Source organism: Anser brachyrhynchus, assembly GCF_964034855.1.
Source record: "Anser brachyrhynchus genome assembly, chromosome: Z".
NCBI classification, from domain to species: Eukaryota; Metazoa; Chordata; class Aves; order Anseriformes; family Anatidae; genus Anser; species Anser brachyrhynchus.
This window is the reverse complement of record NC_137697.1, coordinates 4,491,954-4,507,569: the sequence shown is the minus strand read 5'-3', so window position 1 is coordinate 4,507,569 and position 15,616 is coordinate 4,491,954. Positions and strand designations below refer to the sequence as shown.

Genomic DNA, 15,616 nt, shown 5'->3' with positions numbered 1-15,616 from the left:
TAGAAGCTGGTGAAGCTCGGTGCTACAGGATACAACACAAAGAAGTCTGCCCTGGTCCCGCTCATCATTCTTCTCCAGATCTCTTCGACACTTACAGGTGCATCTCTCCTCAACATCATTTTGTTTTAAATAAAGGTATGTAATTAACATTGTCGTCCTCCTCACAGAATTCCCGGAGTTAACAGCGGCCCCAGAGGTGATGCTTTGGCTGTACGAAGTTAATAGCGTAACGGAGACTGATGCCATCTCCTTCAGGGTCCTGATGAACTACAAAACCTCCTACTGAAAATCTGACCCAAGGCAAGGAGCCGAGCTGTTTTCCCCTCCCAAAGTCCGATGCTCCCACCTCCATGCTCTAACATGAGTTTGGATCCCTAGGCTTGTTTTTTTTGTAATAATAAAAAAAAAACACAGCAAAAAAAGCAACACCTTCCAGCACTGCAGCCACCTGCCTGGAGACCTCGGGTAGCTCTGCCCAACGCAGACCATGTTCGTGCATGCCCACAGGAGTGGGCAGCACCTGGGCTTGCAGGATCCAGCAAGTTCTTCATCTGCTGAAGCCAAAGAGCATGAGAGATGGGAACCATGACACTGGGAGTTACATTTGAGGGTTTTATTAGTTGTTCTTCTGCAGAATCAAAATATTTAGCAAATTACTTTAAAGATTCCTCAAGACTGATGATATTTTATGTATTTAGAACTTGAACAATGTACAACGTAATACTTGGTACTATCAAAAACAACCCAAAACCTGATTTCTAGTACTAGATGTTATTATGTAATTCTACAGCAGTGTGGAAAATGGAACTAATGCAGTGAGTATATTTGTTTTAAAGAAGGTGCTTGAAAGAAACCTCCTGCATCACACTGAGTATTATTTAAAACAAAAGATAGTTGATTTCCTAGCAGAACATTTTCTTAAATATCCTATAAGCCTGGGGGATTACGAATACTGAGCCCCAGCTCTGTGCCTTCGGGTTCAAGAACCAACAGAAGTTGCAGGTCCAGGTCGAGTTCACAGCTTACCTGCTCCAAGCAAACTTACACACCGCTCAGCATTGGACGCTCGTGTCTGGCAGAAGTGTTGGATGCATGGGTTAAAAGAACACAAGAGGAACAGCTTCTCTTTATGCATAGCGACAGTTTCTGAACCAGTGTTTTTACTAAGTTATAGGCTTACTTTCAACCAAGAAATAAAATTCCATTGCACTAAAGGTCAAATTTAACCAGTTAATCTGGACTGTGACACAGTCAAATAATTCAGTACAAGCAGACACCATGAAAGCAGCTTCAAAGAACCAAAGCATCCTATGTTTCAGAACCAACTTCGTATTCTTCTGTCCAACTCCAGTGCAACAGTGGGGGCAACCACACCAGTCTCTGCCTATGTACAATTCCAGTAGCGGCTGGGCAGTTTAAACTCTCCGTGGCCAAGCTGGAAAAAAGGAAACTTAGGAAAGGACACTTAAAAAATTTAATTTAAGAAAGAAAGTTGGCTCCCAGTGGAAAGAGAAATGCTGGAGTGATGCACGCAGGTAGGCTTGCTCAGTCACTCTCCCATGTGTGTGAAAAGCCGGACTCCTTCCTGCCGAGAGCAAGTCACATTGGATGCGAAGGTGGCGGGGCTAGTCCTGCTTCGTGGCACGCCGAGATCCCAGGAATGTGTTTTCAGCTGGCTCCTGCACGGGCCATTAGATCTTCCAAAGCATTGTGTTGGTCATTGTTATGTAATAATAAGACCTCCTTAATGTCTTTTAGTTCAAAGCCCATTTCCTTAAACTGACTCATTAGTTGGAGAAGTTCTGTGATCTGAAAGAGACAGACGATTATTTGCAAGAGAAAAGAAAAATCGGTGCTCAGTCTTACTCAGAGCTGGGGTTTAGCACAGAGACAGTCTTCAGAGACCGGGCACCCCACGGGTACAATCCCACTCCCGTGCACAGCCCACACACGCTCGGTTTGAAGCAAATCCACTCCACCAAGAGTCATCAGGGCTCTGCATGCAGCAGCCCTTGGACCTCACTTTCAGTTCCCAGCATTTGCAGCCCTGCATCTCCCAAACCCTCTTCAGTGAACGCACCGAAGCTTAGTCTGTGGTAGTATCTCTCTCAGTAGAAATTAATCAGTCTGGCCCCATTCAGACTCCCAGAAAGGCTGATTAATATCACTTTGCTCCCACATTCAGCCGCCTCGGAAGTTTTTTCAAGTTACTTTGACTTTGGGAACAGTACAATAGCCCTCGCTATCAAATGACTCTTCAGATCCAGGGCAAAACAGGGGTATGACAAAAAACCCTACTGGACATTTGTACTGGGTCTGGCTGGGATAGAGTTAACGTTCCCCGCAGTGACCCACACAGTGCTCTGCTCTGCAAGAACAGCGATGGTATCACACCAGTGTTGCGTCTGCTGCTGAGCAGTGCTGGCACAGCACCAGGACTCCCTCCAAGGACCCCAAAGCCAGTAGGATGGGGGTGGGCAAGAGGTGGGGAGGGAACGTTACATAGCTGATCCAAACCAAAGGGATATCCTATAGCACATGATGTCATGCAGCAATAAAAGCTGGGAAAGGGGAAGGATACTTTCTTCTCCCCCTCTTCTTTTGAGGAGGGGGAGTGTGAGTGCTGTTGTGGTGGTGTTCAGCTGCCCAGCAGGGTAAATCCACTACAGCACCGCGTGCTATGCTACCAACATCACATAAATCCTTCCAGAGCTCTGAAAAAACAGTGACAACTAGTAAATCAACTCAAACATTTACGAACCCTCTGCTGCTTACAGTGCCTCCACTCCAGAGGGGAAAAACAGGTTAGAACAGACAACCAGGAGATCAGTCATTTCCAATTTGGGGGTTAAGCCACTAGCAAGTGTTGTTTCCAAAACACTGTCACTTCCCTTATCTTCACGGTGTTGTTCCTCTGTTTGCAAGCTCACCACTAGCTGTATGTGTATGTCGGGGGGAGGGTGGGTGGACGGCACCTCCAAAGATTTCCCATTATAACTCAGCACACAACAGGCTGGCATACACTAAAGAGCACTTCTGCTGTCCTCTGCTCCTGCCTCTGTACCTTTGGTGCTGGCAAAGCAGCCACACCATAAGCCAGGCACACAAAAGCTGTATGTACCAGATTTTTTTTCCAGACAGAGCCCTAACCGAATTTGCCAGGCAGATGCATTTTTTGCACAGTGGAGAAAATTTACAGCCAGGGCAAGCTGGAAGGGTTTTGATGATAATTTGTTGCTTCTGAAGTTAACTCTCTGTGTACCGAGCACCTTGCCCAAAAGAAGGCACTGTAGTTGGAACGTTGCCATCAAACTAAGCAGGGTCTTTGAAACATAAGCTTGTTCCCATAAAACTGCATGCGAATAAGGGTAATAAAGCAAATGCAGACGTCTGTTTTAACACATTCCCTTTATCACCACAAGGATGTTCTTTGGCAGCCAGTTTTGACAACAAGGCAGCATTACCGTGGAGCTAGAATTACACCAACCACTTCATAGAGGAACTGCTGCTGGAATTCCCCTTCGTGGTGCATTCTCACTATTGCAGAGCACACGGCACCCTTACCTTCTCCTCTGAACACTGATGCATTTCCAAAGCTGCTTCAACAAGAAGTGGATCAAAGCCCTTCTCACAAAGCTGTCCATGTGCAAACAGGTAATCCAAAACCTGCAGGGAACGAAATAAAGAAGTTTGCAGAGCTGCATTCACAGCACACAGCCGCACACCTCTGTATGTGCAGAGGAACTGAGCACAACTCCATCCCAGGCTTCACGAGGAACCGAGACAAAGCTCTTCCTGCTCAATCTTGAGACCCTCTTTGTGCAAGAGCTTAATCAAAAAAAAAAAAGCAAACAAGTCCTTCTGTCTTCGTGCTCTCCCATCAGCTTCATTTTTCACTACAGTCAAGCAGCCTTCCTTCTCTACCCTTCCGTTCTGAATCACTGAGGAGGCAGAAATTTAAGATTAACAGTGTTTTTCAGTCAAAGGGGTACCGTAGGTCCAGCAATCAAGCTACATCAGCTTTTACTTTCCTCTCAGCCAGAAGAGGTAACGCAATCTGAAAGCGGTCAGCTTCTTAAGATCACCTCAGCATACTGCTGAGCAAGCTGCAGATCCCAGCTCACGTGCCCAGAAACTGGTGCCACATTTCTTACTCCTTCTCAGCTTTGAGAGGTAGGGGTGAAAGTCTGACAGGTAGGGGAAAGGTAGTGCTAGGAACGAGATAGAAAGCAGCATGCAAATACTGCAGGACTTGAACCTGCCCTCCAAAGGGACATTCCTTCTGTCTGTCACTACAGCTCCTCACACAGCTTCAATGCTCTTGATTTATAGGCAGGGGGCAAGCAGAGCAGCTCTACCAGCAGCCAAATCCTACACACCACAGGAGCTACCAGGGCGCTCCTCCTGCCGAGGCAACGCTCTGCACAGCGCACAGGGAGCGTGGGGCCAGCACAGAAAGCCTGGCCACGCTCCTCTGGCTTCAAAACGTCACTTTGTTTGAAGCTGATCCAAGACCCAGAGCCACGCTTCACCCCAGCACGCTTTATGCTCTGTGACCTGGTTTTAGCGAGCATTTGAAACAACACATGGCAGGAAGCACCACAGTCAGAGCACGCAAAAAGTCGGTCACTGGTGCCTCGCGAGCCTTTCATGGCTGCAGTAAGCCCGCAGGGGCCCATCTCTCTGCAGGGAGAGGCATCAGCAGAGTAACCCCTTGTGCTCAGAACAGGGAAGGTGCTTTGCTTTTTGGTCACGCAGCACTAAAGGCGTGGATCCGTGCCAAGCTTCCCAAGGATTGTTTTGTGGCTCCTAAGAAGACTGTGCTGCCTCAAGCAGCTTAACAGAAACTTGTGCAGATGCTCTTTGGTTTGGGGAGCCTTTTCTGCCAGGTGAAAACTTCTGGGGCAGTTCTGCAACCCACTGTCAGAATAAAGTGCCCTCCCCCTCCATTTTGCAAAGCCAAGGCTGTTTCCTCAGCAGAATCAGCGCCCACTCAGAGGTTTCTCTCTTCCAGCAAAAGCACTTACCTGGTCTATGTTCTCTCCCTTCTTCTTCATGGCTTTCAGGACGTTCTCAGGCGAGTACCCCATGTTGACGACGGTCTCTATGCACTGCCTCTCGCCGGCAGAGAGGGCCTGCTGTACGTCAGGAGCAGGGCCACCCGACCGCTTTGCGCAGCTGGTGTTGTTGGGCACTTGAGACACTGGGAAATTTTGGTGCATTACCTACAAGGGAAAACCCAGAGGCTTAGGTGGCGGTCGTCTTTTGCATCTGTGTCCCCATTTCTGGCTACTGCAGAACTAGGACACCCTGCAAAATTAGGTAACTGGAGACTTCCAAGGCTGTGCTGGGGAAGCTGCTCACTGCTAGGATGAAACCAAGCACTTCATGCAGTCTGACGCCCACCACACCCTTTTACCCTCAACAAAACATTTGATTACACAGATTTCTTGCTATATACTCCCTCTTACTGGCAGGACTGAAACCTTCTCACACCCAACCTTTCCAACAGTAAAGGTCCTTATGACATGGGAAAACACGACCTTGGAGGAAGCAAGGGATTGCTTCCCTCACCCTGCAGTTCACTCATCACCTAAGATTTTCTGTACTCAGAGGAATGTTACCTCTGCAAACACCCCAGCAGCTTTTTACAAACGCCACGCAGTACAAGCACACGGGAATGTGGGAACTTACCATAGGCATTTCTGTTTCCTTGTTGTCTGGGTGTACCTGTTGGACAGCACAGGAATAAGGTGATGAACGTTGCACACAAGCAGAGTTTGCTACATTTGGGGGAAAAGGTTTCAAGGAAGACATCGGGGACTGTGTCTACTGTGCTGGAGAGACCTGTGGCCTGATCAGTAATCCGTGAGATGCAGAAGTTATGCAGCTGTGTGTAGTTTTAAGATAGTCATCATAAGGATTGTTTGTTCTGCTCTCAAAGCATTGCATTTCACATGCTGTATATAAACAAAACAGCACACTGGCTAAACACACGTGGTTTTCCACCAGCATCCAACATTGACCCATCCCCAGCACAGGGATAACAACACCTGTCTTTGTAAAACTTTGTGCTTTCCCTTAGTAAATTTTTTGCTGGGTTGAAAAGGAGCCAACTGCTCTTACTTCAAGAGGAATCTTAAAGTAGCCACCTCAAAGGCTTAAAGTAGCCACCTCAAAGGGCTGCTTCCCATCACTTGTATCAAACTAGGACTGTTAAATTATTTAAAAAATAGCTGGCAGGAGAAAAATAAGCAATGGGGAGCAGCCCCTACTTTGGGAAGCTCCAGCCAGACAGCACAGAAGTTACCCACTTTCAGTAGCACGCCTAGTTCAGAGAGGCCTCCCCTGTCCTGCCTGTTCAGTCTCCAACAGAGCCTGGCGAGGGAACCCACCTGTGTCAGGGCTGTACACCCGCTCCACTTCTGCAGAAGTGGTCTGCCAAGGGGCACAACCAACCAACAGCTCTATTTCACTTTACCCAAGGTCTGCACATTTCAGTTAATCCATTTAAAATAGAGGAAGACTTAAATAGAGTTAGAAGAAGCTGCAAGAAATCACTTTTCACCAAAACCCTCAGGATTTCTTAATACTGTTTCAGCCAACATCAATTGCTTGAAAGCTTTCCCACTTCCTTCAGAAAGTCCTTCTCTGGGCCCCAGGAAGGACTGGGGGAGGTGAGGGGTTTTTTCTACATTGCCACTCAATTTTTCTTCTAGGACACAAACCTGAGAAATCACATGCAGCCTGATGGACTGGTTTACCTAAGAACCTGTCCTCATGGTGGTAACACAGGTTGAAAGCTCCTCAAATTACACCCTTCTCCAGACTCTTTTGGCAGAGCATAAAGCACTAGAATATGGGATACAGTGAAATAGCGGGTCTAAAATCAGCTGGCTATCAAATTCCCCGAATGAATGATGTTCTGTTATTAATGCAACAGCGAGAAGAACCCAAACTGTTTCTGACACCAGGGATTCAAGTCACGGAAAAGCAGCTCCTCAATCTACGTGAGCCTGATAACCTGTGCTCATGATCAAAGGACTTCCAGTGGAGGAGGGAATCGCCCAGAGGAATTGCACAAGACAGAGCTGGCCACTCAGAGGCTGTACTCCCTTAAGTCTCAAGCCTGTATTTCAGTGCCTTTCGAGAAGGCGTGCAGCGCTTTCAGCCCACGCTTGCACACTGTTCCTGCTTTTAGGGACTTTGTACACAAGCTGGGAGCTTCACCTGCAGGCTGCTGTGCTTAGCACTTCGTGTTAATGCAGCAGTACATTCGGAATGGTCCACCAGGTACATCCATCCACCCTCCCATAACCAGGTATTTCCACAAATAGGACATACCATACAAATTCAGATCTCTAAACAATTCTGTTTAATTTCAACTGATTGTCTTCACTAGTCATTTATTCCTCTGCCAAAGCTGCAAAAAGCAAACCCGCGAGCTTCACGAAACACCGCGAGGAAAAAGGGAACCACCCAGGCCAGAATCAGTGCAGCAGAGAAATCACAAGTTTATTTGCATCCAAAAAACCTTAGATCCAATTCACTGGTAAAACATGCTCCAGTGGTAACTCCAAATCCAAAGTTATGATTTCTGAACTTGTGAGGGGAAAAATGTGTGTAAACAGCACTGTGCAACACACTGGGACAGAAGCGTATTGAAGCTTTATAAAATCGCCAGGCCTCTTCTCGTGCAATCCTGCAGTAGAAGAATTGCGTCCTTCTGGTGGCCACATGGGTTACTCTGACTTCCCTCTCTATCCTTTTCATACTCTGAGGATTTTTGTTACGGCCCTGGCCTATACTTCAACTTCTTGTAACTGCTGTCCTTTTCCAGCCACTGGAACCTTATCGTGGAAACAGGGAACAATCATATTCAGAAGCCTTGGAACTTCAATAGAAAGAACTAGTTCTGTCAACGCACCTATTTCTTGGCTTGGTTGGTACTTCCAAAACACAGTTTCAAGTGATGATCTTTATTATGTTTCTTAGTAAGTCTATTTGTTAATTCCTTTTTTAGTTTTTAAAACGTTTTGTACCTTCCCTTACAGCGTTCTCGAAAACACACCTCCCCTCTCAGTCTTCAATAGGATTTAATCTAGCAGAGATTTAAACACCTTGAGTGAGAATTTGGCTATCTTAAAGCCCACCTGTCTAGTTGTGAGTGATCTTTCGCGTTAATCCCTAGAGATGTCACGCTTCAAGGTTTCACCTCTGAGCCACATACAATGACACGACCTCCCCTCAAACCTGTAATGTGTAGCAGCAAGCACTTGCTCAGCACACCACTGCTCCTGCCAAAGCTTACTGGGTTGCATTTGGTTTAGCAGTCGATGAACACCTATTCTGCTGTGCTCTGAGGGATACACTTGTTGCCAGAACATTGTATTTCTCAAATAACACTGCATTTACTTAAGCCTGAAAAGAGATGAGAGAAGAGTGGGAAGAGAAGGGCCGTCACTGTTTTTAGAGCACATGGTGTCACAAAAACCTACAGTACACCAGCAAGAACACAGAACGACCTGCACAGACAGAAGAAGCCTTCCAAATCCAAGCCTTCCTTGGATTTTAGAGCCAATTAGAAGATTTGGCTACGCAGTTTCCATTAGAATTCATGAGTATTGGTGTCCAGATCTTAGGTTCTTTGGAAAAAAGTGCCCAATTTTACTCAAGCCTGGACTCCTACTCACAAAGCCACAACAGATGGCGTGAAGTCCCCAAAGTATTCTCAGAACTTGCTACAAGTTGGAAGCAGTGAAGCTTCAAACTCCTGTCTCAGAGCTGTACAGCAACCAAAATCCGTAAGTCTGAGATGATCTTCAAAATTGCTTTTGGTATCCAAAAAGCAATCCTCCCACCCTCACAGGTAAGAAATCACGGAAGAAATCTTATACATAACTGCATGCCTTTTGAGCTAACTGTAACTATGAACAACAAGAGCTGAGAAGCTGAAAAAAAGTCACCAGAATTGGTTGCAAGTTAAGAGATGTGGGGGAGCAGGGTGAAGAAGCCTGGGAGTAGCAGTCTAAGGTTCACAACTGTCAGCATGAAGACCTGTTGGGCTGATGATTTTGCCACATAAAAGAATTACTGTACATGATCTGTCCTATCTACACACCACACATCAAATGAAGCTAAAAAAACAAAGCCACGGGACATTTCAGAATCAACATTTGCCTCCACACCTCCACATCTCCCCCACAAACCCAGTTTTAATCCACCGCGTGTTTACCGTGGTCACTGTGCTTTGAGACGATTCTTCTTCCGTACAAACAGTTGACACAGCCAGGGAAGGCAGCCTGGTCGAAGAGGATAACGTTGATGTCTCCATGCCACTGTCCTCGCTTAAAGCAGACAGACCAACCACATGGTGTCCGTTCAGTTCGCTAGCTTTAGTCTGAGCACAGGCCTGCAAAGAGCTGAGGAAAGTGCCGTTGCGGAGACAGGTAGTGCTGTGGAAAGTGCTCATGAGCTTTGATGATTTTTGATCACTCTCATCGGAGTCGAGTTTAGGAAAGGATAGGGATTTGATATTGCTCACTGAAGTGATGGGGGACAGGGACACTTTGGAAGACAAGGACATCTTTTCACAGTTTCCCAACTGCGGCAAAGTGATAAAGCCATTGGGTTTGTGAAGGGGCTTGAAGTCCAACGTGGCCCTTTCTATGGATGCCAGAACCTCCTGATCTTGCAGCACAGACTCAGACCCTCCTTTGGGCAAACTGCTATCTAACAGCTGGGCAACAACCGGCCCAGTAGTACCCACGTGGATTTCCAGAATGTTTTTTAACTCCTCCTTATCATCGATAGTTTTTAATTCCAGTTTGTCAAATGGGTCTTCTTCACATTCAAAATCAGCTGGGTTGAAGTCTGCTTTGGGGCGAGGTGGACTAAGAACTTTCTGCTTCACAGCACTGCTGTCGGCTGGCGTGGGCGTAAGAATGTTATTGTGCTGCAGACTAGCAAGGATGGGGTTGATAGGAGGAGGCATGGCCTCAGGGCAAGGTCCCTCTGAGAACCCCATTCTGTTGCTGTCCTCTGGGGCTGCTTTTGAGTTTGCTATTGCTTCTTCTGCTTTGCGTTCAGCTTCTTTCTGGGCAGCTTGAATTTTTTTGACGTCTTCAGCCCACTCGATTGTTTTCTTTTCCAGGGAGAAGTCATACTGACCGGAGATAGAGAGGGAAAGAGGGAAAAAAATAAAGACAAGTTATAAGAATCATAGCTACTACCTTACAGCATGAGTAATACAAGTAACACAGAGCAAGAACTACATGAATCATCATGGAAGAATTTTTTTCCACAGCATCTCCTGTAACCTGCAGAAAGGCAGAAGTAGGAGACACCAGCTTCGTTTTACCTCTAGCAGCAAAATCTGGCTATAGTCTGGACCAGAATCTCATATTTTGTGTCCATCCTACATTTAGTTTTGTTTAGAGCTACTGATAATCACAAGATCACTTTCACAACTCTCTCCCCCTCTTCCAACAAGAAAATAGATGCAGTCAGTGGAAGCCTGAAGTGTCAGTGACATCGATGTCACGCATGATGGACAGTCACACCCAGATCTGGCACCACTGAACTAGGATTCAAGACTACAGCGGAGTAATTTTTGCATCCAAAAAGCAATAAGGTATTTATCAGTTCCCCCTAAAAGATTCCTAAGGGACCTGACACTAGTTTTAGACCCACTGGTTGGAGAGGTATGAGCATTCTCATACCTGTGCTAATGGCTCTCCAGGCAAAGGGGATGTGCTGGCTACTCTGACAACAACTTCCTGTAGTAGTAGATTTTGCCACTGTTACTGGCATGACTGGGACCCACAAGCTTTTCTCATTTGACATCAGCTCCTTCAGGGTTGGGTTAGCACTCAGGACATTTACATAAGCTACTCACTAACAAACAGCGCACAGGCCACTGTGGTGGCTTGACTGAGAGGACAAAATTCTGAACACGATAAATATATGTCAAGCTTTAGTACCTTACAAGGACCAAACGCCCTTACTGCCCTCCATACCATGACAAAACATTCAGAGAATACAGCCTACAAAGCCAAGTCCAGGGTGTAACCTACCTGTGACTCACAAGAATTACAGCCTGCCTGCCAGGATGATGTCACATAACCAAACAGCTAATACGACATCCTACCTCTGAGGAGCAACAAGCCAGGAAGGTTTGCTACACCTCTGCTGGGCTTTTGTGGGACTCATACTGTGCTATCCATCCCACAGCAGGCTCCAAAGAGAACCTCAAGACCCATCTCAACTCTATATGAAGTAGTTTTCCCTTCCCTTAGCTCTAAGTCTCTAAGAGATGGGATACACAATTTATCAATGAGGTGATTTTGAAACACAACTCACTGGCAGAAATGCTGGGCACTATCTGTTCCAAATTTTGCCATCTGAGCAGAGCTATCATAGCTGCATACACACAACACCACGTGTTTATACACATGAAATAACAAGTACATGGCTTTGGTCAGTATAGCCTCCATGTACTTTTACCATTTTGAATAGCTCCCACCACAGCTGTAAAAAAGCCAAAGAGTACCGTGCAAGGCACAGCCTACACGATCACATCATATTATTCAAGGCATTGCACTCCAACCAGGCGTACTGTATTTGAACCCCAGCTTGGCTGGAAAACAGACACATAACACAGCAAGGCCTGCACAGGACATTAGAGCCTCCTGCAGCACTCCAACTCAAGCTTAACTAGGTGGAAGCGTGTGTACTGGGACAGTCAGTCAGGCAACCACTTGACTGTTATAATAACAAGCCATGATGTCAGGAAATTTGGATATTCAGCTCTGCAGCAGATAGGTTGCAGGGCAGAAAAAAGTAGACCTGTCCACAGCAATCTGTCACAGCTGATGCTGAAATCAACAAACTGGGCAGCCCAAGGAGAATCGCAGATTCAAATGAGAAAAATATAGTTCAATTGTATTTCCTGTATCACAACCTGCATTTGGAGACTGGATTTATGGTAAAGCGATTGATTTTGTGCTACCAAAAGTTTACAGCCAGAGCCATGTGCTTCAGAGACCTGGAAGCAATCCATACCAAGCAGCAACTTCTCCAGCCATGTAGCGAAGATCTCCCACTCAGTACCGCACAGAAAGTAAGAACTAGAAATTTATTTCTTCACCCCATTACCATGATAATACACAGAATACGGTCATACTTGTAGAACCCTGTTTGAGGGTACGCCATAGCATGGGTGTTTCACTTCTTACCATCCTTAAAAATACGATTTTAGATTAGCAATGTCAGGGTAGTCTTTAAATCTTTAACTGTTAAACAAAAACACTTTTTTTTGGAGTAGATACATGAAAATAAATGCCATCAGGCTTTTTATGGTGGTAAGTAGAAACTTTCTGCATGGCTTACAATATTTATCATCTTCCTCTACATTCTAGCAGACTGTGAAGTAACAATATAGCACACTGAAGACTAATACCTGAAGAAAAATATAGTTCACAGCATCACACGTTGAAGACCTGCGGTGGCAGAGGAAAGAGCAGAAGTGCACAAACCGTCCTTACCTGTGCTTCTCTGACAAGCTGAGAAGAATCAGGCAGGCAGAAACCAATGGGTAATCCAACCTTCGCAGGGGTTTTAAATTTGTCTCCTATCTTAAACGGGACATCATCGAGATAACTGAAAGGCCCTAAGATCAAAAGAAGAAATTGTATTAAAAACCCTACAAATTTAATGCATTCAGTTAAGCCTCATGTTTCTGTATTTGGCAGCTACTCTTTCTCTGCTGCCCCAACCACACAATGTGACCCAATACAAAGGAAGTTGTGAGGTAAGAAACACATTGAATATGCCCGGACTCCATTGCTTCAGTTTTGTTCTTTTAAAAAGAATATTCTAGCCCGTAACTACATTTTACAACGCCGCAATAGCTGAACAGATTTTGAAGTTAAAATCCCAGCATCTTAGCTTCCCTCATGACAACACCATGCCTACACAACCAGAATCTGAAGCTCTCCTGAATGTTGTGTTCTGTTATGCCCCTATAGAAGAAGCCATTGGTTTATCGTATTCAAAACAAGTTTTAAAATGGTCCAGCTCTAGAGCAGCTAAGGGAGAGGAACAACAAAAAAGAACAGTTTTGGCATACAAGTGGAAAGTAACATTTGGATAGAAATGGTCACAAGGACAAAGTAGCCCAAAGCCCAGATCTGCTTTAACCAAAACAGTGGAATAGCTCAAGAACATTCAGAATAGCAATTCTGACTTTTTAAACATGGCAATCTAACCAGATCCAGTCTTACTTGTTTGTGATCACTCCAGTGAGAGGCCACAGACTCCTCATGGTCCTCCATTTGTGCTTTACATTTATCATTTACATGTAGCATTTATAAAGTGGTTTAGGACAAAAGCTCTTCAGGCACCCTGCAAACTCACTAGGCAGAACCACCAACAACTCAAGCTCCACTGAGAAGCCAGACTAAAGGTTTGTTTTCCATGAGCTGCTCTGAAGAAGTGTGAGAAAATCCATAACATAAATTGTAGTTTCTAGAAGAACTGGTCTAAGCTTTTGGATTTACAGGCAAGGTTTTTGACTGTGTATAACAGCAATTTCAAGTGTTTGTCTGGTAATCGTTTGTAACTTTGCTCCGAATGCTACAGATCCGACAAGACATTAGTGGCAATGTGAGATGTTTGGTGACTAACCTCTTGCTCAGTGAGCTGTGACTTGCCATTTTTATGTGACCCATTTTCATACTTGGATGACAGTTTAAGTACTATTTGTGCTCCTTCACTGTTGACTCATCTACAACAACGCAGCCACAAGCTTCAAGAGGACAAGCAGCTCTTGAAAACAGGAATATCCTGTTAATTTGGAGTCAAATGTTTATGTGCTGTCATCAGTTGAGCTCTCATACTATGCACTGTGTTGGCTGGTCCCAGAGCCCTGTTGGGACACAGAGGGCATTTTCTCTAGCCCCAACACCCTCAGGCTGAACAACCTACACGGCACCCATACTAACAAAACAAAAGAGCGCTCCAGGCAGAATATAATAGTATTTTCACTGGTCCTTACTAAGAAGCAGTACAAAGCACAGCATCCAAACTGCACCTCGCTGTCCACCAACACCATGACATCCAAACAGTATTTGAGCTGGCAGTGTGAGAACTTGGACACAACAGTCTGTGCTTATGCAGAAGTAGCAATTGTGGCAGCCTTTGTGCTTACACTTACATCACAGCCAGGTCAGAGACAGCCTTATCACCTAAATGCTCAGAGTCCAGCTTGACTGCTGCTGCTGCCATACCCCGGTTAGTCCCACTAGTACGAGTCCTGCTCTAACTGGGATGATCCAAGCATGCAAGCCAAGCACGATTACCTCTTTGCACCATTCTCACAGCCCAAATTGCTCAGTACACAAATACTTGTCTTATTAGACCTACTGACACAGTAAGTGGGAGACACCTCCCCTTCCACAGCCTTCTTGTTTGCCTGAAATACGCACTAGCCATAGAGCACACACTGCAGTATTTATAGAGCAACATTCCTCGTTTTGGGACAGTAAAAAACTAAGCACACCCAGACTAGATGAGCTGAACTGACGGCTGTCAGTTTAACCTCAGCATCTAGACTAAGGAATAAAAACCTTCTTGTTTCTTCCCAGTTATGATAATTTTCTAATACACTGCTATAACCTCATCTCGAATACAATCCTGCTACAAAAACACCAAGCATGTGTTAAGAGACACCAACTGTTTTAGGACAGTTAAAAAGTGTTTCTGAAGCGAAACATGGATGGTCATAGCATTCAGCCCAATCACAGCAGTACTAGTCCATGAAAACTTAAAAACTGACCCAGAAACTAAAGAATCCTTCACTTTTTTTAAATGCATGAACTTACTGCCTGAATAGTCAAATAGATAAAGACTCATTGTCTTCTAACAGTAAATTCAATATAAAAAGCAACACCAACATATACAAACTAACAGCCAACCCACTGTTTCAATGGTACCATGTTTAAGCAAAGCAATTAAAGGTTTTCTGTTATTTAATACACTGATTTTTAGAAATTTCATTTGAGCCACCCATCATAGCTTTAATTGATAACTCATTTTAAGAATCTACACACAAAAAAAAGAGCTTCAAGGAAATAAGTCCTCTCACATTTATACCCCATTTTCTAAAAGAAACATGCGTTGCAGCACATAATTCTTATGACACCAGCCATCTGCATGACATTACACATCTTAGATGTAAGAGATCACTCGCCTGTTAGCTACTAAGCCAGGTAAGTCCAATTTAGGAATAAATTCATTGCTGAGCAAAAAGCAACCCATTGATATATTAAAAGCTTGACTTGCAATCCAGCTTCTCACCTGACCTTCATAGGAAAAGGCTGCAGATCTAGCATCTGCTTCAGCAAGCATGACATAAGCACCAAAACTGCAATTCAGCTTTGATTTTGAAGGGGGTTGCTGGGGAGGTATTATCCTGCCATGAGTGAGGGGCAGGGATGATGGGAGAATAGTCAAAGGCTTAAACTTCATTTTAACTAGAGAATGAGCACAACATCAGCAAGCAACTATGCAAGAAGGAAGCCAAGGCACTTTGTTCCTAACAAAAAAGCCAGTCAGG

The 15,616-nt window shown here is 45.0% G+C and overlaps 1 protein-coding gene across 5 annotated transcripts in view; it reads right to left on the bottom strand.

Annotated features, from left to right (window-relative positions):
- Nucleotides 1-598: 598 nt before the first annotated feature.
- The window catches only part of UBAP1 (ubiquitin associated protein 1), a 32,312-nt gene continuing 17,294 nt past the window's right edge, over nucleotides 599-15,616 (bottom strand). For all 5 annotated transcript variants that reach the window (XM_080574760.1, XM_080574763.1, XM_080574762.1 and 2 more), the window contains 6 exons: nucleotides 12,546-12,670; nucleotides 9,236-10,165; nucleotides 5,695-5,730; nucleotides 5,028-5,225; nucleotides 3,565-3,666; nucleotides 599-1,809 (listed from right to left, as the gene is read on the bottom strand). In XM_080574760.1, coding sequence (XP_080430886.1) covers nucleotides 1,669-1,809; nucleotides 3,565-3,666; nucleotides 5,028-5,225; nucleotides 5,695-5,730; nucleotides 9,236-10,165; nucleotides 12,546-12,670 — 1,532 coding nt within the window. In that variant the 3' untranslated portion in view covers nucleotides 599-1,668. The remainder of the gene's footprint in view (nucleotides 1,810-3,564; nucleotides 3,667-5,027; nucleotides 5,226-5,694; nucleotides 5,731-9,235; nucleotides 10,166-12,545; nucleotides 12,671-15,616) is intronic.